The 25766-nt window shown below is 41.6% G+C and overlaps 1 protein-coding gene across 6 annotated transcripts; it reads left to right on the plus strand.

The window, feature by feature from the left end:
- Window positions 1–24344, plus strand: OTULINL (OTU deubiquitinase with linear linkage specificity like). 6 transcript variants are annotated; one of them, XM_048939596.1, is made up of 9 exons: window positions 2504–2559; window positions 2726–2813; window positions 13490–13649; window positions 13770–13801; window positions 13901–13992; window positions 16628–16777; window positions 17612–17740; window positions 20556–20828; window positions 21660–24333. In XM_048939596.1, the coding sequence occupies exons 3-9, from the start codon at window positions 13570–13572 to the stop codon at window positions 21837–21839; spliced, it is 936 nt and encodes a 311-aa protein (XP_048795553.1). In that variant the 5' UTR covers window positions 2504–2559; window positions 2726–2813; window positions 13490–13569; the 3' UTR covers window positions 21840–24333. The 6 variants fall into 6 exon arrangements, with proteins under 6 accessions (XP_048795549.1, XP_048795552.1, XP_048795553.1 ...); XM_048939592.1 differs by lacking the exons at window positions 2504–2559; window positions 2726–2813 and adding an exon at window positions 1–205 and having other exon boundaries at window positions 21660–24344; XM_048939595.1 differs by lacking the exon at window positions 2726–2813 and having other exon boundaries at window positions 2439–2559.
- The last annotated feature ends 1422 nt before the right edge of the window (window positions 24345–25766 follow it).

Below are 25766 nucleotides of genomic sequence, written 5' to 3' on the forward strand. Positions count from 1 at the left end.
CACAGTTTGTTGATTTGTAAAGACAAACTCAGTCTCTGAGGACTCATTTTCTGTCCCAGGACAAGAAGCAGGGGAGAGAGATCCAGCTGGGAAGACACTAGAGAGGAGATGCAGAGGCGACATGACAAGAACTTGATTAAAAGTGGAGACCAGTTCACTGAGCAAGAAAAGAGAAGCAGAATTAACCACTCAAAGAGAAGTGCTGGTAAGTTCCTGGAGCTGTGCTCTAAATTACGGCATCCCCCCAGACTGGTGTCCCAGACAGGACACTCCTGTGGAGATCACAGCTGCATGGGCACTGCTTTTACCTTTGTGCCAGACTATACACGACCTGAGCAGTAGTAGCAAGCTATAATAAATGAGGAAATTGTTCCTGATTGTTAGTAATGGACTTGAAAACCCAAAGACTGAAGCTCTTGTCAGCCCCCTACTGAGTTTCCCACTTTTACTCAGCTGGATATGTTTGCCTTTGTCTCAGCAAATATTTTTAGCACTCCTTTTGAATTGTTGAGGTTCTTTATGCTCCTGTCACTCACCTGCAGATGGGAGCAAAAATGTGTTTTCTTCTGCTGATGATTTACTAGTTTAAGCAGAGATAAACAAAATATCTTCATATTTGCTTAGTGTAGCTTTCAGTGTAAGCTTTTGTTGTGATTGCTCTGCAGTCTTGTGTGAGTACAAGCAGAGTGAGGTTGTCCCAGGGCAGGCCTGCAGCTTGGAGAGGCTGTCACTTAGAGAAACAGAGGAAGGTGTGGTTTGTACTATGGGAAAGCTCACAGCACTCCCTAAAAGCAGGAAATATCTTAAATATCCTGTAATAGTGGAGGCTTGCTACTGGCACACAGCAAAGTGCCACAAGCAGAAAGTCTGGATGAAGAGAATCAGACACAGGCTGCTCTGATCTGAGCTCCTGGAACTTTCCCTTGTCTCCACAGATACAGGCCTGCTCCAAGGCACTGCTTCTGCAAGCAACACTTTAAGCACCTGCTCAAACTTGGACCTTCTCTAGTTTCTGGCATGGTTTTCCAAGACATTTTGGGAAAGTTCTCACCTGGACAAGCTTTCTGAACCTTTGTAGCACCAGAGAGAGGCTTGTTCTCTGGGTATTGCACCCATGTAGTGAGTGAATGCTGTGAGAGGAGAGCAGAGAGCCAGTTGAGAGGGACTCATTGCATGGGGCTTGATTTGCAGCTTTTGTACTATGTGTGTTTCACCTCTCTTCTCCAGTGAGTCAGCAGACAGATCAACACTAACTTTCACAGCGAGCTGCACATGGAAACCATCTGTTAAATCCCAAGATATTAACACAATATAGAGTGTGTGGAAAGAGGCAAATGTAGGTTTGGCTGGAGCATGAAGCTACACTGACACTGAGTGTCTGAGCCAAGGAGGAGGTGTCTGGAGCTGGCGGGGAAGCGAAGACTGTGGCTGCTGCAGGTGGGACAGGTCCAGGAGCAGAGCCCTGACACTGTGAGCCCAGTGCAATGCAGGCAACACTGCTTCCTGCTGTGTCCCCTTTCCAGCAGCATGTTACACTTCACCTTGGAGGCAAACTGGAGCATGGACTAACTGAGTGCAGCATAAAGGTGCCCAGTGGTGACATCCTTTTTTTTTTTCTTTTTTTTTTTTCCCTCCAAGATGATTTTTTTCTGAGGAGCAGCACACAGTGCTGCACAAGTGACAAGTGCCAGCTTCAGGCCTTCATAGAATCATTTGAGCTGGAAGGAACCTTTAAAGGCCATCTAGTCCAGCTCCCCTGCAATGAACAAGGACACATGTAGCTAGATTAAGCCAAGCTTTTGACCTTGCTGTTCCTAGCTGATCTTTAAACATGTACTTTCTTAGGCAAATCTGCTCATAGCTTTCTGTGGCCTCCCAGCTTAGTGCTGGGCACATTGCTATTTAAAAGGTTTATCTCCAAACATTTTAATATCTTCCACTCTTCTAGGAAGAAAAAAAAAAAAAAAAAGAAAAAAGGAAAAGCCCTGCAAGTTTGTCCTAGCCCTGTGCTGGTGCAAACTGCTTATAACTCTGTAAAAGATTTAAGCCTGCGTCACTTGCTCAGGCCATTAAAATTCCCTTCTGTTTTTCCCACAGAGTCCCTCGGGACATGAAGGAAAAGTGTTCCTTAATGTGTAACCAGAACATAAATTACATCGTTTTATTCAAACAGGGACAGATTACAGCTAAAGGATTGCTTCAAGGATCGGTATCTGGCAAAGGAAAACTTCCTTCTGGACAGAAAACACTTCATTTTGTTAATGAATGAAATAGCAAGGAAATGAAATTTTAATGATGGAAAAAAAAAACACAAAATCCGACTCTTAAGTCGCGTTTACGTTCCAGGGCTCAGCTTCAGACAGACACCAGTGGCGCTACCCTCCACCGACACAACCTCAGCCACAAGGCGCAGCACACGGCAGGGCTGCCGGGTAAAAGCCACCGCCCCCCTGCACCGCGCCTTTCGGCACAGGCGGCCCCGCGGCGCTGCCCGCCCCTCGGCCGCACGGGGCGGGGCCGGAGCCCATCGGTGCTTCCAGCCGGCCTCCAGCGGGCGCGGTGAGGCGGGGGTGGAGGGGGCTGCGGAGGGGCCGGCCGAGCATTTGGGGGTGGGGGCATGTGTATGGAGTTTTTATTCGCTGATTCTCCTTTTTTTTTTTTTTTTTTTTTTTTTTTTTTTTTTTTTTCCTCTTCATTGTTTTGTTTTCCATCTGAATTCTTTGAGGCTGTTTTTCAAAAATGGGAATATCCGAAAAGCTGCTCCGCGGGTTCCCCGGGGGAGCGGCACCGTGAACCGAGGAAGGCTAACGCTGGTGTGTAAGGCGGAGAGCACCTGCCTGGGGCTGGCTGGAGGGCTGTGAACCGCCGTCGGGTTTTGTTGGAGCAGAGTGTGACAGCTCTTCCTGATAGGATTTTATATATTGGGAGTTCGGTTTCTTGTTTTTTCCTTGAGAACTTGGGTGTTCTGAATGCTCTGTGTGATCGCCTTAAAATACATGGTTCGTCTTGGGTTTAAAGCACCGTGTGCTGTTTCATGTTGGGTGTGTGTTGGGGCTTTTGCTCTTTGTTTAGTTTTCACCATGTTGAATCTGAATTTAAATGTTGCAAGCTGGCTTCTGTTCCACTGGAAAGGTGAGGGTCTTGAGAGAAGGAGTCCAGAAATGAGCGTGTGGTTTGGGAAGGCTCAGGAGGATGATTGTGCATCGTTTCTGAACCGCTCCCCAACTGTCCATAGTCCTGAGTACCATGTGTCCATGTGTCTCTGAAGTCACTGCCAAGTAGGTCTTGTTACGTGAGGATGCCATGCCCTGCCTATTTGCCTTCCAGCCATGCACTTCAGGCTGTGTTTCTGCTTCAGTGGTTGCTGGTCCAGCTCTCTCATTTTGCTCAGCTTTTCATAGGAACCAATTGTCTGCTCTTTGGAGGAGCTGCACCAACTTAATTCAGCTTATACCACCTTTTGCTGGAAAAAGAATCTGATTTCTGTGGTATTTAGTAAGTGTATTTTAAGGCTATGTGTTGCTCTTTGCTATGTGAAATTGCAGTTACTCCCACTTGTTTGGCCCACACCGGTGTCTGCAAGTGCTGAAACAAGGAGTTAAAACGTGTAGGACATAGGAAGAAATAAATGATCCATTTGGGATTTTAATTTCAGAAAATTGTTTTATAATCACTGAAGCTTGTTCCTTGTATGTTGTTACTGTTGGGTAAATAAGTTAATTAAGAATTGAAAGATACCATGAGGAAAAGCTGCAGCTGTGCCTATTTATATGGTATACTGGCAGTTTTGTATAAGGGTCATGTAAAAAGTGAAGGGTGTTAGATACAATTTTCAAGGACAAAAGCAGCAGTAAAATGCTTCTTACTGGTGCTTTTTAGATTTGGGCCGTTGAAAAAAATGCTTCATTTTCATAGTTCCAAGTTTCTTTTTGCCGTTGGGATGGAAGTTGTTTCTTGTTTGTTTCTTTTTCATTTTGTTTAACATTTTGGATCAGGTTCCCTGATGAATGATATGGCTTTCCCACTCAGCATCACAACTTTCTTTCCACCTTGTTTCTTAGATACAGTCTCTAGGTTAAACCCGCATGTCTTATCTCTCAAGACGACGACAACAAATATGGACAGGTTTTTCAGTAAGGCCTGCAATTTTCCATGAGCTTCATGTCTGAAAGCAATTGACCTTACATGATTACCCAGGCAAGTGAGTTTGAGGTTTCAGAAACACTTCTGTCCCATACCTCCTGCCCCCACACAGCTGAACTGTGGGAGTCACAGTGCCATTGAATGACACGAGGGGAGGTGAGTGTGGCTGTCATTGAGATGTTTTGAAAACATGAGTGACTAACCAGTGTGCAGGTGTCCAAAGGTTGTCAGTTATGCTGCTGTCAGGACACAGTAAATTTGTGAGAGTGATTATAGAATTACATAAAGCTCACCTTAAGGAACTTCTTAATTTCCTTTTGGTTTAGGCTAGGAAATTGTTCTTTAAAGATTACTAGTGGGCCTTACTAGTCCTATTATAATCTTGTTTGTATTCAGACATTCTAAATGAGTCATACTGTGAAGTCAAGAGTTGCTGTCCAACATCTGATCCTGAGTCGCTTATGGATCTGTTTTCTGCTTTGAGAGAGTTTCTGACAGTCCATCCAACTCCTGGGCCTAGCACCAGTGATAGGCAGTTTAGTTAGTTATTACAAGATTAGATATGATGAAGAGGTTGTTGTGTATTTTTTTTCCAGTTAACAGTGTAACATGTGGTTGGGTTATCTGTCATCTGAACCTATATAAAGTCGAAGTTTTACCCCAGAGTGACAAGAAGTGGAGAGAGAGAGAGGTGTTCCTGTCTGTTTTTTGAGAAGGCTCCAGTGAAGGCAAACATGCTGTCAGATACTCCAGAGCTACAGCACGTCACTTCATGAATTTCCTGAAAAATTTTTGTCAACAACTTCTAGTTTTTTTTGTAGCCTTACTCTGACTCTGTAGTTTCTTCCCCGTTTTTCATTGCTGAGGACCAATACCATCCACTTTTGGCAGCCTCAGGAACCAGAGACCGGCAATTGGGATTTCTCTATTGCTTGTGCTGAAAGCTCCTGACAAAGTCAGGAGGTGCATCCCTAGCTCCTATTTCCATGTCACCAACAAGGACAGATGCTGCTTGCACCACATGCCCGTGCAAATGGATATGATTCAAGGCGACTTGTGATGCCCAAAGATTGCTTTCAGTGAGCATTTGTCAGGTGAGAAGGCTGTGGGCTGACCAGGACAGTTGTCTTAGTTCAGCTGTGTTGCATTAATGTGGAGGACTAAAAATCCAAGAAGGATTGTTGTGGCATTGTCACGTATGTGGGGCTTTGACCATCGCCCAGTGCTATAGCACTGGGGCAAGGTGCTGGGTCGGCTGCCGCAGGGGAGATGCCAGCATGATTTTCATCACTGTGAGCTGAGACTATGCCGGCCCAGCAGAGTCTGTCACAATTTGTCATCCAGCAGACTTTGGTACCTGCTTCAGGTCCATGTGACACAGCTGTCTTGCCTGTTTCTCCCACCTTTGTTTTGATCAGAGCTCTGAGCAGTATGTGTGCCCGCTGGAGCAGCCTGCTGAGCTCCTGCGTGCTCTTCAGTTCTGGTTTCACTTTGTGTCACTTCCTGTGCATGAATTTTAGCTGTGCCACACTTGCCACGGGCTGAGGATTTTAAAAACAGAGAATTTTGTGCCATCATGGATCGTCTAAAAATGATGCTGCCATGTTCCAAAGTTACTGAATGCCCTAGGTAACTAATGTGTAAGTGATCTTGATGCAGATGGTTTTACCTTGAAAAGTTTTACCTTGAAAAGTTTTACCTTGAAACCTTACTTAAAGTTTTAGGACAGAAATGCATGTTATTGCACGTCAGAATGTTGGAAGAGGGTGCCCACATGTGTAAGCTAACTAAAATATGTCAGCTTGAAACTTGTGCCCTTAAAAGATGAAGAGAGAGCACAGTTTAAAGCTCCATCTACCTCCACACTGATGGCATTAGCTGTGCAGAATGAAGCTGGGGGTGTGACTTCCATCAGGTTGGACATGGAGAGGAGGGAGGAAGGGGGATGTAAGAGCGACTCCTGTCATTTATATTAAGAGTGATGACTGATATTTTTTCCTTCTGTTTCTGATCCTTCTTGGAAAGAGGAAAGGAGACAAGCAGTCGTAACTTGTCTGCCTGGGATGACACAGTGGAATTAACCTCTGCACATTCCTAGGTGGAAAGCACAGATGTTGCTATCTGATGCACAGCGAGATGTTGTTTTGTATCTTTGTGGAAAAAATACAGAGTTCTGTGTGGTGCTGCATGACCTGCAGGGTCTGGTGAACTTTCAGAGGCTGTGGTGTGCAGGCAGATGTAAAATTGGAGTCGTGAGGGTACAGCAGCAAGATCATCTGGGATCTGGACAAATGGTGGTGGGAATGATGATCTGCATGGATGCAGCCTAATTGACGGGGGAGGCTTTGGAAGTGGGAGCTTAGTGAGACCCTGAAGCCAGATGTATGCACTGCCAGTAAGACTGAACAGTTGTCACTGATAATGCTAAGACAGTAAGTGTGCTCTGACAAATTGATTTTTTTGTTTGCCATGAGTTACTTGATGCTACTGTTTTCCTTGTCTGTCACTTGAGATAACTGCTTATTGACAAATGGGAGTTTAAATGCTATTCTGCAGTGAGTGCCTGCCAGGTGGACAAACATTTGTCTGCCTTCTCCCCTGAGCTGCAGCCTTTTGGCAAAGGACCCTATGGGGCCTCCCATTGCTGTTTGGGAATGAACCACAGAAAGCTACCAGGGACATCCAAGCACTGTTCTGTGCACAGCCATCACTACAGCCTGCTAGACCCCTGCCTGGAGACACTAGGAGAGAGTGCCAGCAGTACAGCCGTCCGTAGGGAAGTGCAGATGGCTGGCCTGGCTGGGCCCTAGTGAGTATAGGGAGGGATGGGCTTGTATGTACAGCTTATAAGGACTACAGCTCCTCTCCTGTGAAGAAAGGCTTGAGGGATTTGGGCTTGTTCAGCTTGGTTGTGGGGGGAAGACTGCATTGTGGCCTTCCAGTACTTGAAGGGAGCTTACAAGCAGGAAAGGGACCGACTTTATAGGATAAGGAGGAATGGCTTTAAACTTAAAGAGGGGAGATTTAGGTTAGATGTTAGGAAGAATTTCTTTACTCAGAAAGCATGAGGCGCTGGCACAGCTACCTATAGAGGCTGTGGTGCCCCATCCTTGGAGGTGCTCAAGGCCAGGCTGGATGGGGCCCTGGGCAGCCTGGGCTGGTGGGTGGCAGCCCTGCCCATGATGGAGATTTGGAGCTGGCAGGCTTTAAGATCTCTTCCAACCGAGGTCATTCTGTAATTCTACATGCTGTCTTGCAAACAGGATTTTAACAAGGAAAAGAACAGAACACCTTACTGCAAAGAAGAAACTTGAATGTTTTTTTCCCTGCTTGAAGCTTCAGTTATCTAAACAGTCAACAGAAAAACCCAAGGTATTAATATTACTCTGGCCTCTTAGCGAAACATAAGCAAAAGAGGATGTTCAGGAGGAAAATATTTACTCTGTTAGTTTGGATTGAGCACAAAAAAAAAAAAAGATTATAAAGGACATCTTGAAGAGTTGTGTCTGCAAGTTAAAGAAACAAATTTTAGGAATGACTCAACATGTGGTGTGGCAGAAGGCAGAAAAGGAACGCTTGGAGTGGGCTTCCTCAAAATAACAGATTAAGTCGAGGTGAGAGTTACTTGCGACTCCTGTGCAGACCAGCTGGGTACATATAGGCTTTCTTACCAGTGATGGACCTCTGTGCTACAGGAAAAAATCCATTTTCTAGGTAACTACATGATTCTAGTAACAGCTTGGAGCTGGGATTTTTTTGTTATTAGGTAGAAGTTAAGATCTTATCAGTAGGCATGGTTGAGCTTTTGGTAAATTGTCACTGATAATTACCGTCTTTGTAAATGGCTCACTTTTCATAGAATCACTCAAGTTGGAAGGGACTTTTAAAAGTAATCTAGTCAAACTTCCCTGCAATGAACAGGGACACATACAGCTAGATCAGGTTGCTCAGAGCCCCACCCAACCTGACCTTGAACATCTCCAGGGATGGGGCTCCCCCCACCTCTCTAAACAACCTGTTCCAGTGCCTTACCACCCTCATCATAAAAAACTTCTTCCTTATATCCAGTCTAAATTTCCCCCTCTTTTAGTATGGAAACAATTTCCCCTTGTCCTGTTATAACAGATCCTGCTAAAGACTCTGTTGTCTTCTTTGTTACACCTCCTCTTTAGATACTGAAAGGCCACTTTCAGGTCTCCCTGGAACCTTCTTTTCTCCAGGCTGAACAGCCCCAACTCTCTCACCTCATAGGAGAGATCTTGCATCCCTTGGATCATTTTTTAGCCCTTCTCTGGATGTGCTCCGATGGGTCCATGTTTCTCCTGTACACCTGAGAACTCTACATCTGGACACAGTGCTCCAGGTGAGATCTGAGCAAAGCAGAGGGGCAGGGTCACCTCCCTCACTGTGCTGGTCATGCATCTTATGATGCAGCCCAGGATATGGTCGGCTTTCTGGACTGCAGGGGCAAATTGTTGGCTCATGTTCAGGTTCCTATCCATGAGTACCGCAAGTCCTTTTTGCCCGGGCTGTGCTCCATCCTTACATCTGCTAGTTTGTACTCGAGAGGAGGCTGTCACGACCCAGATGTAAAACCCTGCACTTGGATTTGTTGAACCTCATGAAGTTCACATGGGTCCAGTGCATGAACCTGTCTAGATCCCTGTGAACAGCATCCCATCCCAACAGCATGTTGAGCACGCTGCACAGCTTGGCGTCATCTGCAAATCTGCTGATGGTACACTTGATCCCACTGCTGATCTTATTGATGAAGATGTTAAAGAGCTTCAGTCCCATTACTCACCAATCTCTATCTGGACATAGAGCCGTTGACCACCACTCTCTGGGTATGAGGCCTTCAGGTACTTCCAAACCATTAGCACTGCAGGGAAAGATCATAATTTGATTTTGTTTCATGATCTCAGAAACTAACTGAACTGAACTAACTGAAGGCAATCCAGTAGTGTTTGGATATGATCTCTATTATCTTGTTACCTCTAACAACCTACATATACCAATAAGAAATCCTCACCTCTAGTTGTTATACCAGAACAGATGGAGAAAGTTGCTCAACAAGTTGGCTTTGCTTTGCTTGGTAGTTTCTTAGTGAAACAGTTATATGGGAAGCAGTGATTGATTCAATACCTTGTGCTCAGTCATTTCTGGTTTTGATAGTTTCTCTTCTCTTTTTTTTTTCCTAGGGTGCTGATATTAAACTCTGGGAAGTCAAAGAAAGTGTATAATTACTTGGCACTACTTAAAATGCGTATTTCTCTTTATATGGTGTTACAGGATGGAGTCTACTGTAGCTATTCAGTCTGTATAATTAATAGCTTTTTGCCTATTTTGATGTGTATATACACATCTGTGTATCACTTAAAACAGACACCTGTTTTAAAAGTGTAAGTTTGATCATTTTCTCTTACTAGATGGAGTTAGCCAATTTTATAACATACCCTGGAACTTATTCTGCATAATTTAGAAAAATGTTACATGCAGTAAAGACCCGCACACACAGAATGAAGAGACAGGCTTGGGCCTCCTGGTGCCAAGATTTGCTTGGGTTAGTTGAGGTACTCAGTTAGTTGAAGTTCCTCAGATGGAGATTCAAGAAAGTTGGAAAATGGTCTGATATACAAGGTATGCAAGTTATGCATTTATTAAGGTCAGGAATTCTCAGTCTCTCTTCCTAGCTCTGTATCCAAGAGAGGAGTGAGAAGGAGGGATAGAACTAGGGAACCCATTCTGTTCCACTCTTTGGAGAAGGGCATACCTGCTTTTTAGGAACTAGGCACAGAGTGTTGTGTGATAGTTGTTGGTACAAAGTAGCCAAGTTTCATACTAAGTCCTCCTTTCAACACCAAATTTAAAGCAGGACTGTGAAGAGGAACATTTTTAAAAGGAGTCTTACGGTCGGCCTTTAATTTTGGAAGATGTTCTGTTACCTTTCTGATGGCCTTGTTGCAAGGGGAGGAGTAAGAAGCTGACTGGTGCCATCAGGCATGGGCACACTGGAACGTGCTCCAGCACAGCATAAGGTGGTGTGCACTGGTCCCCAGGCTGATCCCACACATCTTATGTTTCATCAGACACGTTTTGAAGATGGTAGCTTTCAAAACAAACTTACAAGAAGGTCAGATATGGGGCTTTTTCTTTTTTTTTTTTTTTCTTTTTTTTTTTTTTTTTTAGTGACTTTTCTTGAGCTAGGAGAGTTGTTTGTGAAAGAAGCGTATGTTGCAGATGTCTGTTATTCATCACTTTTTCTGCCATTCTTTTTCTTCAGAGTCCCCTCCTGCTGTCTTTGGCAGGGTAGAACCTCAAGGTTTGGCACTAGCAGGAGGTTGATGATGTGGCAGTCACTCATCAAAAAGATGTCGGGTTGCAGGGCAGCAGCTCTGTATCTGCCTCTAGAGGGAAGAGGAGGAATTGTGTCTGTATCCTAGGGAATGAATTGAGTTGAAAAATCTGTGGGATTATTTTACTTTTCCCCCACCAGTGTGTTATTATTTAATTGCTCTCCATTTTCTCAGGAATTTTGGAGGGGGCAGATGGGGGGAGGAAAGATCTATTTAAAACTGCTCTCTTCTCTGATTCATATTTTGTTCATGATGTATTTTTATCAGCAGTACTTTGCGATCCAGCTGCCACTTCTAAATGTCACTTACTTGAATAAAAAATGTAATTACATTTTTAAGAGTGACATAAGCACTGAAAGTAGTATCTGGATCACAAAGCGCTGTTTGTACAGCAGCTTTCCCATGACAGGAGGGGAAGTTTATGAAGTCCAGAGTACGCTGTAATAAAAGTGTAGTGAAGATAGTCAAAATCACATGTCTGTAGGGTTTCCCATCTCTTATTAGGCTTTATGTTAGGGAAATTTCTACTTACAAATCCACAAAGAATGTAAAAATGTGTGAACAGTATTTAATTACTGCTTGTTTTCTGACGTGAATTCATGGTTTTTTTTTAATTGAAATGGGTAAGCCAGTGCTTCCCAGCACTCCTTGGAGAATAGTTGCTCATGTTCCTGCTCACCCTGAGCATTGAAATGGATTTTCTTGGACTTCAGTGTGTTCTCTTTGCAAGATTAATGCCATCAAAAACTTTTACAAGAGGTTGTTTGATTTAATAGAAGAGCTCATGCTAATGCAATTCTCTCAGATTTCTGCCTGTAAAAGAAGTTAAGGAAGAAATGTTGAGTACTGTCCAGCTGTTCGCATCCATCTCTTGGTACCCAATAAAACGACATATGCCAGTTGAACAGACAGACCAGTTCTCACTTCTTTTTTAGTACCAGTTTATTCAAAAAAGGAGCTGTGTGATCATTTAAGTAATCAAATTGAAGGGTATTGTGCCTTTCTTTAGGTACCTTGTGTTTAAACAGCTGTTAACAAATTCTGTTTGAATTATCTATCATAGAATGACTTGGATTGGAAGGGACATCAACGATCATCAAGTTCAAGTCTCCCTGTCACAGGCATCATTGGTTTGCTAGCCAAACCAGTAATCATAGGTTTTTGTACAACAGTGAGGGCAAGTCCAAAGCATCCACTGATGGAGAAGGCTGAGTGATATTTGTAAGCCTATAAATTCTGTTCTAGTTAGCAAGAGGTTCAGGTATTTACAATTGAAAGAGGTTTTTCAGTGCTGACTTTTTATTCTAAAGAAAAGAAAGAGTAGATTGCTGTGCACAACAGGTGTGTTGTCTTCTACTCATGCTTAATTTTTGTTCTGTTGGTAGCAATTTAGGTGACTGTTGCGAAGGCTTCTATTGATTTTTCATCTGCAATGTGATGTAGGTGGGATTGTCCCAGTGTTCGCAAGATCTGTGACATTTTTGAACTGTGCAGGTGATGCTTTGCTGTCCGTTCCTTGGGACCAGCAATAAACTCTTCTGTCAGATTTTGGTTTCTTTGTTGTGTCTTTTCCTACTCAGCATACGCTGGCGTAACCCTGGGTCATGCCAGCTCAGCATCTGTTAGTGCAGCATATGAGCAGAAGGTAACTGGTCTGTCTTGCGTGACACGCATTCACAGCAGCACAGATTTTGTGTAAGAGGAACTAGTACCCCCAAACTCCTCCTATTTACCTCTTCAAAGTTTATTAACTCTCCTACATTTACAGCTATTAACTTGCCTCGTTTGTGGGAGAGACCAGTTACGAGTCTTGCTTCCAGACAGCTTACGTAGGACATCCTGTAATAAAACTTCTTCAAACAACTGAATATCAGGAGAGACTAAATATCAGCAGTGCTTTCTATGTATGCAACAATGCTCATAAAAATGCATGCGTGGCTGTTTATCTCGTTACCAAGGTTTGAACCCATGCGCAGCTCTGCCTGGATAGCTGTTGACAGGGCATGGAAAACCTTTAGAGTCAGAAGGGGCAAAAGTTCAGCTGGCATAAATCTATGGTGAATGAATTACTCCCGTCATGGACTCTCTAGGGAGGGATCTTTTCATCTTCTCTGGAGTTGCCTTTTTAAAAAAATGAAGTTATTTTAAAAATTTTGTAGTAAGTCAATTAAGAAGTTAATAGAGCAGCTGTTGGTTGTAAACTCTGGGAATTTCATATTCTCAAATTTCAGTCAGATACGTTTCTCACTTAGGGAGCAAACACTGCAGTCATCAGCTCTTCAGCCTCTGTACGCCTCTCAGTTTTAGATTTTCTGATTAGTAGGAGACTGCCAAACCCATCTCTAACCTTCCCAGTAGTACCAGGAGAGCAAAGCAAGCTTGTCCTGGCTTATGTTTGCGAAGAACACAGTCCCTTCGTTGATCATCTCCTGAGCTTTATACCAAATCTCTTGAGGAGCAGATTTCTCCTGAGTCTCACATTGAGCCTAAACTTGTCCAAGTTGAGCCAGGAACATTCCTTTATTTCCTGTAGCGTTCACATGGTGTATAGTTAGCTATGATCTTATAGTTAGCTATTACCTTATATGGTGCATTTGCAGACTAAACTCCCAACAACTTCTTGTCTTTAAAACCTTGATTTAATGGCAAAGTAATGGCTGTATGGGTCTATGGACCAGCGTATCCTGCAGCAATTCTTGTTATTGTCACTGGACAGTTGCTTTGATATTAGTCTTCTTGTGAAGACCTCCATTGACTGTATGTAGCCTTCATTGTGTGGACAAAAAGCTTGGAAACATAAGTGACATACAGCCAAAAGTCAGACACTTCAAAAATCAAGTGAGTCACTAAGTATAGTGCTCCTTTTGCATTTCATGTTGTGTGTTTTATTTGCAGTGGTATTGCACTTGGATGATTTAAAAAAAAAAAAAAAAAGTGCAAATAAGTACTGCAAAAGAGTGAAAAGATTTTTCTTTTTATCACTATTTCAGGAAGTCATGAGGTGCAGTCCTGGACAAGAGCTACCAAGCAATCCTTGTGTCTCGTGTGGCAAAAAGTGAAACTACAGCTAATGCTAAGCATGTCTTTCCTCGCTGCTGTCTTTTGGTATTGCAGAAGGCTGTACAGCTTTTTAGCACAGCTACTGACACGGTAGGTTTCAATTCAAATGGTAGTTTGCAGACTTTTAATTTTCAATACTGTTGCTTATTTTGGTAAATATTTTCCTTTGATAACTTCTCTTTGATACCTGTTTTATCATTTGGATTTCAGGTGGAGCAGCTACCTTCAAAGAAAGCTCATAAGTAATCTTTTGCTGTCATTCTGTGTTCATTAATCCCCACCCTGCCCTTTAAATGCAGAACAGTGGAAGGTAACTAATCTGCAAATTAATCTTGATTTAGAGAATCGCAGTGTGTTGGAAGAAGTTGATCTTCTTGCTTATAGTGCAAGAGAATGGAGAGAAGAAACAAAGCAGGCCAAACACATGAGGGAGGTAAGAGTTGATTTCTGAATGAGGATGTGGGAGAACTACCTGAGAAGAGCAGTTCCAGTGCAAGCAGCTGCTACAGCTCCCAGAGCTTGCTGCTTAAATGAGAAACGGACAGCATTATCATGCATTAAGACTGCAGTTGCAGTCTAGATCAGATTTTAGTCTTGCATCTTTTCTAAGTTCTTCTCCATAGTTCAAGCCACCCAGGCAGTAGTTCTGAGTGCTCTGGATGACTTTCATTACAACAGTGGAAAAATATCATCCTGAGTGCTGCAGCCCAAATAGCCTGGTTGTAGGCAATGTTTCTTGTATCTTTAAGCTGCCAGCTGCAATCATCTTAATAATCATACAGGCTTTCAGTTCTGGATGGCTGAACTCCTGAGCTGGGGATCTATTCAGTTCACGGTTCAGTAATGTTAGATAGCTGCCTTCTGTCTGCTTATGTGTTTTTCAGTTGTGTATGTTGTGTGCATGTGCTTATACCCCTAGCAGGCAGAAAGGGCAGCTGCAAGTTCTCACAAATACCTAAGTTATTGCATGTGCAGAGGGCTGTTAGCAGTTGTGTCTTGGTAGCTGCTGAGAGAGGTAGTGCAGCAGAAGACTTGGCAGGTATGGCATAGTGCTCTGAAGGGCCTGACAGGTGCTGGCCATTATTCTAACTTGTGATGGGGTTGGGCCTCAAGTGATGAAGAAGAGCAAATATCTCTTTTTATAGCTCTCTGTTTCAACTATGTGAAGTTTTAGTCACCAAGGGAGTCTCAGAAACCAGGGGCTGGATCTCTACTTTTCCTATACAATTTCTAGCTAAGGTAGCTATCCTGGTGCTACAGTAGTAGTATCTGTTAAAGTTTAGTGTCAAATCCAGTTAATCGACTGTGACTTTACATCCTAGTATCCTGCTGTGAAATTTAAGACTAACATGGGACAAATGCAACACCAGTCTGTATTTCTGATTATCTAAGCATGGTGGGAACATTGAACATGTGATGCTGAGAGAGAGAGAGAGAGAGAGAGAGGGCAGGGAGTGCAGCAGTAATGAGATTGACTGGCTATCTGCACTGAACAATAACTATGGGGATGAAATTCAGGATGCTGTCATCAGCTGTACTGTGGAAGTTTTCCAGGAAGCCTTTAAGAAAGGAAGTAACCCTTACCTTGGTCCTGAGTAGTGTACAGAATCTGCCTCAAAATACTGTTTTCTAATTTCATTTCTGTAGAGCAGGGGACAGTGTGTACTTGTATTCAACATCCTTACAAGACCAACAAATCAAAAGAATCATTACAATTGCATTCACCTTCAGAAAGGGAAGAGCATAAAAAGGAGGAAGCCTGTTAAAAAGAACCTAAAAGGCTGCTAAGAAACTAAGTATGGTTAGTGTATTTGGCATATTGTTTTAGGTCATGGCAGTGGAGTCACAGAGCAAACGTGTACAAAGTACTTAAAGTGTAGAAGAAAGCTGGTAGGGATAAATAGCTCCATAAAGGAGTTATTCAAAAAAAGAAGAGCTCTTTCAAAAACCTGGAGCCATGTCCAAATGGTAAATGGATAAAACAGCCAACTTTTCCAGATTAAATGCAGAAAACCAACAATGCCAGCAGTGCCCAGAACACATAGCAAGGCTGAAGGTGATCTGGAGGAACAACTAATTAACTAAAGATAGCACAACCCCTAATAGATTTGCAAATAGGTATCAAGCAGTGGGTCTTTCAGAAGGTCCTCCAGTGTGTTAGATGATTAGAGCTGACAAGGAGGCTCAAGGCAGTCTAGTGAATAGATGGTTATAATGGGTTGAGGTCATCACAGCAATTTAGAGTGAGGTCTCACAAGAACCTAAACCAGCCTCATCTGCTTGCTGTCACCAAAAAGGAAATCCTTTGCTTGTTTCATTGCTTCGTTTTCCTCACTTTGTTGGTTCTTATATGTTCTGCTGGATGTGGTTTGCTGATACATCTGGTCATCCTGAAAGAAGAGGCCTTGACTCCCTGCTCTCATCTGCTCCTGGCACGTTCCCAGGACACATCTTGTGCTGGCCCTGACATTCACCTAATCCTTTGAGCCTCCTGAACTCCTCAAAACAGCAGGAAGAATTCAGTAGGCTTACACTTATCATAGCTGATGCAAAGGAAGAGTCAGGGAAACTACACAGCCAAGAAGGTATTGGCTGCAGTTGTTCCCACTCTTCCTCAGTCTTAGATCATTGTTGCATAGTAGATTCAGGTGTAAGATGATGTTTCTGCTAAAAGGAGTTTTTTCCAGATGTGTTTTTCCTACCCTCTTGCTGCTCCATCCCATGCACCGGTGTAACTTGTGAAGTGATGAGGATTAAAGCTGTTATGGCAAAATTCTTACTGATCTTTTCTGATTTGGTTGATCCTGCAAATGTTTATGATAGCAACAGTGCAAAGTCTGGAGCAAGTAGCCAAGTTTAGAAAGAGCAAAGAGTCCTTCTTAAGGAGCAGTACCAGTTTTGTTTACATAAACATGCTAAATCATTTTAGTGTATATAAAGCTTGTAAATATACTCCCTCTTTTCCCTAGTTCTCTGTTACGAGTAGTTGGAGTCAGACTCCAGTGTAATGCAAGTTTGATCCAAGTTTTTAACTGCTTATTGCTAAATTTCTATTTGCTCTTTTTTAGGCATACAGTGAATTATTTCAGAACTATCATATCAAATATCTGCGGCAGGTCAGGAAGGACAACTATTGCGTCCTAAGAGCAGTGCTTTTTCAGATATTCAGCCAAGGCATTCCTTTTCCATCGTGGATGAGGGAGAGAGATATATTAAAGGTAAAATTCAGTTCCTAAATGGATGTGATACATGTGCCCTTGCGCTGCAGAAGGAATTCACAGAACAGACAGCTGTCTTTGTTAAACAAGAGAAGTGATATTGCATGAGTGGGAGTAGAGAAAAATTATTATCAGAATTTAAAGAGAACTTTTTAAAAATGATTGGAACTGTGCTTCTCTGAAAAAGTTCTGATCCAAACATAATCAAATGAACATGAGGCTTAAAGGAAAAAAAAAAAGGCAGCAAGATAAACATTGCTGCCACTCTGCTATATGTTGGTCCCTTAACCCAAAAGGATGTTTGACTTCTCATTCACACCCTTGCAAAATCCAGTGGCTTGTTCAAGAGCATAGCTGAAGGAAGGCATCAAGCAGGTGACCTCAGCATGTTGCTGGAGCAGAGTGAGTTCTGCCCTGAGTCCCTGGAGCTTTGTCAGGAGACAGCAGCAAGGAGGAGGGGATCTGTAACTGCTGCCTGTGGGGGCACATCTGCCAGCTGGAAGGTGCCTGGAATTCTAGAAGCCTTACTGAGTTCGGATGCATCCAGCTTTTCCAGAGTATGGGTTGTGTATTTTGCTGAGAACATATTTTCTTCTTTTCTGGCTGGCACTAGTTAAAATGTTTCTTAAGGACTTGGCAGCCAAATTGAGTTTCCTTTTAACATTTGATGTGTTCTGAAGCCTATTTCTATTTTTTGTTTGATCTATACAACCAGAAGATAGAATCACATCATAAATTAAAATGTGTTACAATCTTGGTAGGCAGGTTTATATAATTTTATAGTCTACTTCTTGTGGTTATGATTTCTCCTTAATTGACTTTCTTTCCTTCCAGCTTCCTGAAAAGCTTCTGTATTCCCAAGGTTGCAACTGGATTCAGCAATACAGTTTTGGGCCAGAAAGTTACACAGGTCCTAATGCCTTTGGAAAATTACGCAGATGTATGGAAACATTAAAGACAAATGTGAGTATTTAGAAGGTGGCTGGCTGACATAAAAGCACTTCTAAGTGGGTTGAGACTGAATTAGGGATCATCCTCTTGTTACATATTTCTATAACAGTCTGACTGCCTCCTGGATTTAGAGAACTCAGTTGCTGGGCAGGCTGTCACGTCTGCAGAGGAGTTCAGGTTTGGGGTTCTAGGTTAAGTACTCCATCTCCCTGCAAGTTAGGGAGGTCCCCCTCCCCACAGCTGTTAGTGCGTGGTTATCTTCCACAATGTCTCATCATTTCAATGAAAATAACTACATGCTATATGAGATCCTCCTAGATGCCCTCCCAGAACTGGAGGGAACCAAAAAATGGTGCATTTTCTTCTGTTTTCTTCCCCGTTTTAATGGGGAATTAATGTTTTGTTAAGTTAATGTTTTGTTAAGTTTTTTTCCAATAATTTCTCTCTGCGAGCTGAAGTGCTTGAATGCAAAGATCTGACAGCCTCAGTGCCCTGTCTGTTCAGCAAAACCAGATTGCTTGTATTCCCAGCCAGGAGTTTAATTTTATTTATGCATCTGAACACTCTGGGAGTTTAGTAGCATTAAGGTCTCTTGAAAAAAAGAGGAAAATTCAGACTGGCAGGAACCTGCCTTTTTGCTTGAGCTCCTCTAGGATGTCTGCTGGTCTGTCGTTGTGTGAGCTTGGAACTGCTTCCATTCTGTTTGCCACAAGCTATCCCCAGCATGCCACCTCTCTCCTTCCCAGCATCGCAACTGCTTCTGTTGGGCAAATATCATTTTATCCTGCTTGCTCTGTATTTGTCAGTGTTGGGTTGTTTGGCTTTTGGTTTTTATCTTCTTTTCCTTGTCACTTGATATTAGTCCCTTAGGATGATGCATTCAAACTGGATGTTTGTACAGAAAGAAGTTTCAAGTCAGCATGGTAAGCAAATCCGTACAGTTGACTAATTGTTGCAGAGCAGCTTCTTTATGCATTATGCTGTTGCTGAACATGAGTTAGGGTATGGACTTGATGATCTTGAAGGCCTTTTCCAACCTGAGTGATTCTATGGTTCTGTGATTCTATGAGGTCTAATTCCTAGCTTTATTCTGTTGTTAAAAAGATGCTGTTTGGCCAGCGAGGTGGACTTGTGCCTATTTTCATGAATGCTTTTTTTTTTTAAGGTTTATTTAGTAGTGCGAACGGAGTCAGCACTGGGCATTGGGTTTCTCCTGTATTTGACTGCTTACTTGCCTCACTGCTCTGCAAGTACAGTGAGAAACCTTATGTACTTTCTTGAAACTTGAATAGCCAAATTCAGTAAATGTTTTTTAGTGCCTAAAGCTTATAGATGCAATTCTACTATAACTATGACTTGAAGATGAAAGTGGGCACTAGTATTTTGAGGCTTTTGAAGAATGTTAGCTATACACTAGCATGCTTTTGCAAGAGGCTTGCTACATACCCCAGACTCGTGAGACCGAGCCTCGTCATGCCTGACTTGCCTCAAGTGAGCAAGGTGCAGCAGAGTGCCTGCCAGTTTGCTAAGCAGGAGGCAGCCAGCTCTGCTGCCTTTCCCAGTTCCATCCTCATCCTCAGGGCTCTTTCCTGCAGATGTCTTTGGGCCTAGGTTGTGTAGGTCAGTCAGCAATTTGTACTCTAGACTTTTCACACTGGTAGTAGAAGTACTCTAGCAGAGGGGTAATTAGTAATGCTTCATCCACTCGGTTTTGTTTTTCATCTGTAAGAATGGTCTTCAGTATGCGTGAGGAGATTGCAGCATCTGTTTCTCAATTAGTAAATTAGACTTTTTGAGTATCAGTTCTTGGTGTTTGGCAGTTTCAGCACATAAATACAATCACAGAATTAACTGCAACTGATTTGAATCTTAGTCCCTGAGCATCATCTCTTATTGTGGTCCTGAAAAACTTCTTGCTTTCAGAAGACTGTTTCTATCCACCGTGATCAGGACTGGGTATCTTAATCTTTCTCATTTGGTATCTAATCCAATGTTGTTCATCTCCTGGCTGATTCATTTGCTTAGTATGAGCACCAGCTTTCAACCTCTCTAGAGCAACACAGAGCTGAGGAGCTTCAATTATAAGCTGAGCAGAACAAGAAATTTATATTTGCTGTTGTCCTGCGTGTGTCTTTGTCTTGTCCATTCTTGGCCAACAAACTTAGCTTGACCTCATAATCAGAACACACTAAAGACATACAAATACATACAGTTCATAATATCATGTCCAATTTACATAAGTTCCCTTTAACTGATCTACTTCTGTATTAGACTTAGCATCTAAGGAATTTAAGCAAGCCTAGCTTCTACCACAAAGGGTTCCTTTGAGGAAAATTACTGAATTTTGGATGCTGTAAGTTAAAAACAAGTCAGGAGTCATCACTTAATCTAACCTTTGCTTATAGCATAGTGTATATTTGATGCACCTATGCTGATTTCCTATGACTTTGAGGTGCTTTTGGTGGTTGCACATTTTACTGTCAGTCACAGCTGAATTTTCTGTTGTAGTGGTGGATGGCTTTTATATAGAGGAATTGCATTTGCTTTCTCATAGCCTATAATAAGTATCCAGATGCCTTGAGCAGCCTGTAGCAAATAAATTCAGGTAGATAAATGGAAAACGAAGTGTCCAAGACTTCATGTTTTACTGCAAATCACTCGAAACCACTGGCTAATCTGCAGTTACATTTGGCCACAGGAACAGTACAGTATGAAGTGGCAATTGCTCCTATTTTGATGTCTTTCATATTAGGTAGAATTCTTAATGAGTTGGTTAATTATCTAAATTGTTAATAAGTTGACTAGCATTCTTCTATGTGCTTTCTAGTGGGCTGAAATGAGTGGTACTAAAGATCACGAAGAAAGAAGAAACATGTGTAATGCACTCTTTTCTGACGAGAGCAAGGAACACAAGCTATATGAGGCTATAAAATTTATCATGCTCTACGAAGTTGTTGAAGCCTACGAGCAAATGAAGAACAGGGATGAACCTGTACCCCACCTTTTTCGCCTCCTCTTTGCTCGGGATACTTCATCTGACCCTTTGAGTTTCATGATGAATCATCTGAATGCCATAGGTGACTCCATTTGCCTAGACCAGGTAATGATACAAATGAAAAACTAAATCACAGAAGTAATTCCATCTCTGATGTGACTGGGGGAATGTACTGTGCATTGTTTGTGAGATACTTGGCCCATTTTTTTTTTCTTTGAGATATAGGGAAGTAAACTGATGACTTCCAGGAAAAAAAAGAAATAGCAGAATAAAATAGTGCAGACAGTTCTTTTGCTGGGCTGGAAGTAAATGCTGTGAGGTATCAATAGACGTAGTCTTTCCAATAGGCGAAATCATTTTTCATAATCTATTTCAGTTACAAAGTCAATCAATAGATGATGTGTTCACCTTTGTTTTGATCTGTGTCTGGCTGTGCCCAAGGATACGAGTTACTTTTCCAAAGCATTTTTCCAGTTTAAACAATCCTTTGCAAGACATGTTAATGAAGAACCAGTTCTCAAGCTTAAAATGCATGAGGTGCTTCCTTTTACTGTTGCATCCCCATTGTAGCAAGTGATCAGAAGGTGGCAGGCTTCCCATTTTTCAAGGTATTAATCTATTAAACATTAGTTCCTTATTGCACCCCGGTAAGCTGGGTGAGCTGAGTGTGGGAGCAGATTATGTGTGGAGTCAAGTGAAAGAGAGATGTTTCCAAAGCTGCAAGTATTACCCAGAATATCCTCAATATAAAAAAGAGTGGCAGGAAGATGACTGGGACATTGAGAATATCCTGGAACTCTTGATTTTGTTACAAAAAAGCCTTTGCAATTCTTTGTCTGCTGTTTTGAAGTAAGATAAGAGACTTGTCTTATCCTTGTCTTCATTTTTGTTTTCTAAGACTAGAAATAAATGTCTTATGACCTCTTTCACTTTCAGGTTGAACTGTTCCTTCTTGGATACCTGCTTCAAGTAAAGATCAAAGTTTACAGACTGCATAGATTTAATACTGAAGAATTTCAAGTAAACTGTCCAGATGAATACCGAAGGGAATGGAATGAGATTTCTCTCCTGACTGAAGATGACCACTACTATCACATCCCAGTTATCAGAACGTGAAGCACAAAGAACTTCTTTTTAACCTTTGTATAATGTAGTGAGTAACCAGTTCCAGTGAATTAGGTTTCTAACTGGCAGCAGAAATGCATGTTGATGATTACAAAATGATTTATGGGTTTATTGTGTAAATGCTTTGCTTTCCCATTACAGCTCAATTAGTTCCAGTCAGCCATAAATAGCAAAATATATTGCTATGCTGTTTGGGGGAAAATGTCATATCTAAGGGTTATTGAAAATAAAAGATCAGACAGCATGACAAAGGGAAAAGTAATGCTGGTTTTCCACTCCTAGGCTAATGGCTTTCTCTAACATATCTGCGTGGGTTAAACTTAAGTCCTAAAGTAATTCCTGCCTTTCTCTTCTATTTCTTGAGTTAGAATGAATGAACTATGCAGGAAACAACTCTTAGGGTCCCACAGTTTTTACTCTGGGACAGTAAAGTTACAAGGATTTGAGGCATGCAAGTATGCTTGCATGCAAGTATGTAAACTGAGGCCACTACACAACTCAGTTCAAATCCCATCCAGTTTCTCTGGTGTTGCAGTGCCTCCCTCCAGAAAGAAAGCAAGCAGCTGCAGACCACAGCTACTTCAGACTCTTGAAATCAGGCTGATCAGTGTTAAATCTATAAGTGAGGAAAGTTAAGACGTTGATGTTTGAAGAAGTCTGTCTGGAACAACTAAATGAGATTTGCTTTATTATATGCTATGCTTTGCCTGGTTCTAGTTTCTAAAAGACTCGATTGTGTTTAGATAATTCCTAAAATGAGAGCTCCTAAATTGAACAAATGCTAAAATGATACAGCAGATCTTGCAAGTGAAAAGCATACAATCCCACAGGCATGGGTTATATTTTAAAAGTGGAGTTTTATCAAGAAACAAAGGCTTTCCTTGTTTTATCCTAGAAGTACAGAAGGAGGCAGGTTTGGTTTTAACTGCTGCAGGACAAGGAACAAAAGCACGAGCTGGGCCTGCAGGAGCTAAAGCAGTTGTGTGTAGTAACTAAATGATAATGTTGAAGAATAAAAACTGCTCTCTTCCTCAGTGTAGTGGAAAACAATTTCATCCTTTTAGTCTTTCTATTTTTATGTATATATAATTTATAAACACAAACACCTGCATGCTGTATTATATAGCAAGTTTGTTTCTTGGCAGTTTCTCTGGGTTCAGTTTTGTTCAATAATTTGTAGCTATTAATGCAAAAGACTTGATACATATAATAACTTAATCTTTTCAAAGCCTATGTTGAATATTTATTTTAAAAACAAACTCACAAACTTTATTCACTGGATGAAGTAATTTTCCCTCTTTAGTTTTGATTCTGTTCCACATAGGGAAATGCTGTAATGCCTCAGCGTTGGGTATTGTCTGTTTTGCATCAGTGGTATATGCAACACTTGCACTTGTCAATAAAGTTGCCTATATTTTATTCTTGTTTTGGTACAAGCAGGCATACCAAAAAATGATGTATTTTTATAGAGAGCTTTTTAATGGTTTGTGTATTATTTATGAATAGCAATGCAAAAGCATAACATCTGGAAGTGTTACATTGATAAAATGTATGTTTTTTGTAATCTTGAGCATACTAATAGAAGGAAATGAATAAAGATAAATGAAGGAAGATATAGCAGTGGTGTTTATCACTAAAATAAGATGAGTACATGTTTACGACTGGTTTAGGTCTCTTAGGCTCCCTGCCTGGTCAGTGAAGGGCAATGGTGGAGGAGTTAATGGCAGTTAATTAGGGGAGTTTCTACAAGGATGTGGTTCTTCTCACTGACTGTAAAGAAGGAGAAACTTCAGAAGTTTGAAGTGAAGATGACATGAAGACATGAATTCTGAGTGCTCCACACAGGATCTTCAGCAACACTGAGACAGGTTTGGAGCTGCACTGATTGTAAACAGGTTTTCTGATAATGCACTTCAGCTATGTACAAAACATATTTGTGTAAAGGAACACACATACATGTATGTGTAAAATATACATATCCATATATAGGAGTTAAAAAACAAAACATCCTGAAGAAGCTGCACTAGAACAATCTAGTACTGGGGAAAAGACAGGTGCTGCAGCATCATTTCAGAACAGTGGTTACAGACAAAGTTTGCAGCAGGAATCCAGAAACCTGAACATGTGCTAGAGAGCTCTGCTGGTGTCATTGCTCTTATCTTTCTAACCTGTGAATTTTTGGCTACTGCCTTTCTGCTCTTGAACTGTGGAAGGGCTGACTTTTTAAGCTTACTATCCTTTCTTTTAATTTTGTAATTTATAGAAATGAGATTTTAGTATGAAAACCCCTCAGTGCAGCATACTGGTGTTTCAGCTCCTTTTTGTATAACGTGTTGCATGTAGCTTTTGTCTTATCTAGTGATAATTGGAATAAATGAACATGTATTATAAGTCCAAGCCCTGGAGTTGTGAAATGTTTAAGAGGTACATAAAAATAAGCTCAGGTCAGAGTGATTCAGAATCTATGTGAAGTTTATGAAACAACTAGGTCATTAACATGAAATTTCAGGGTCAACCAAAACAAGCATTGTTGTGTTTAATTAAAAAAAATAAAAAAGTATTTCCCTAATATTTTTTTCCCCCAAATGTCATTTTTAAGACTGTGGTAGCATAGAGATTGAAGAGTGATTTTGGACTTACTGCAGGAGATACATGGGAAGTGACATGTTAATGGTGATGAAGACACAGGTTGGTAGCAGTGTAAGAAGGAGGGTGTGGAAGAGAAGTGGCTGAGAGAAGTTCAGCAAATCCTTAGCTACCTCCTGTGTGCGAGCTGCCTGCCGATTAAAGGAGATGGGAAAGTTCCCCAGTGTAGTATCCAGGTCAAGTATACTTGCAGGTCTTATCCTGCTCCCTAAACCATGACACATCAGTAAATCAAGCCTGCTATCATTCAAGCATCTCTCAGCCACCCTTTTGAAGCAGAAGACTTCTCTGCTGTGACCATTCTCCTGAGCTGTGCATACAAACATACAAAGACTTTATCTCCTCCACAAGGCACGTGTGCACACATAGCCATCATTTACAGTACAGCAGCAAGGATATACAGCCAAACAACAACAGCTACTGTCAAAACTTTGAATGAGACATTAATGAAACCACAAGCTCTTGTTTAAATTAGCTGTGAAAAGCCCATCTATTCCGGAGTACAGCAGATCAAATTGAGCCAAAGGCCTGTCTGCAGTGTCACCAAAGGTATACTCAGAGTAATGTTGCTGAATGTTCCAGATTAGTTTTGATTATACTTCTATTATATAAGTAAGGAGAAAAGTAGGAGTTTAAATGTTGAGCATGCTCAACAAGGTAAAAGTCCTTCTCATCTGCTGTGAGCATAAGTGCAGAAAGCAGCAGCCACAGCTATTTGGAATTGAGGTATTCCTTACAACATGTCCAACCTTTTGGCTTGCCTGGGCCACAGATAAAATATATAATATAGTTAATGTATATAACAACATTGTTAATGTTTATTAAATCGAGGAGAGAACAACACCAAAAGGACTAGTGGCATATTTGACACTCATCAAAAAAAAAATGTGTTTTCACACATATAAGTGGATTGAAATATTATGAATGGTAGTCATTGTTTTACTCATCAATTGGCACCAGTGTAATGTGCAATACGTGTGGGTTCTGCTTCAACTGAGCGCGTTTTGGGTGCAAGAAGTAGTTGGCACTGCATCCCACTGCTGCAGCAAAATGACATGGCCAGAAAAGGGGTGTGGACATGAGCAGCCTTTGAGGCCATTTAATCCAGGGCAAAAATTCTCCATGTGATGTCACCTGTCCTCTATGGTAGTCCTCTCCATTTTCCTAATGGAAAATGGAAATGGAGCTCTGGAGCTTTAAAATAGCACGTTGGTTCTTTGAAAGGTAGGAAAACCAAATGGCATTGAGCAGTAGTCAGAAAGTTCAGCTTTT

The sequence above is a fragment of the Lagopus muta genome, chromosome 3 (genome assembly GCF_023343835.1).
Source record: "Lagopus muta isolate bLagMut1 chromosome 3, bLagMut1 primary, whole genome shotgun sequence".
NCBI classification, from domain to species: Eukaryota; Metazoa; Chordata; class Aves; order Galliformes; family Phasianidae; genus Lagopus; species Lagopus muta.

Excerpts from the sequence above, each read along its gene's own strand:
- OTULINL (XM_048939592.1), top strand. The coding sequence starts at position 109 with ATGCAGAGGCGACATGACAAGAACTTGATTAAAAGTGGAGACCAGTTC. Across the intron at positions 13,802-13,900 it reads CCTTCAAAGAAAGCTCATAA|AGAATCGCAGTGTGTTGGAA; the intron begins GTAATCTTTTGC and ends ATCTTGATTTAG. Across the intron at positions 16,778-17,611 it reads GGGAGAGAGATATATTAAAG|CTTCCTGAAAAGCTTCTGTA; the intron begins GTAAAATTCAGT and ends CTTTCCTTCCAG.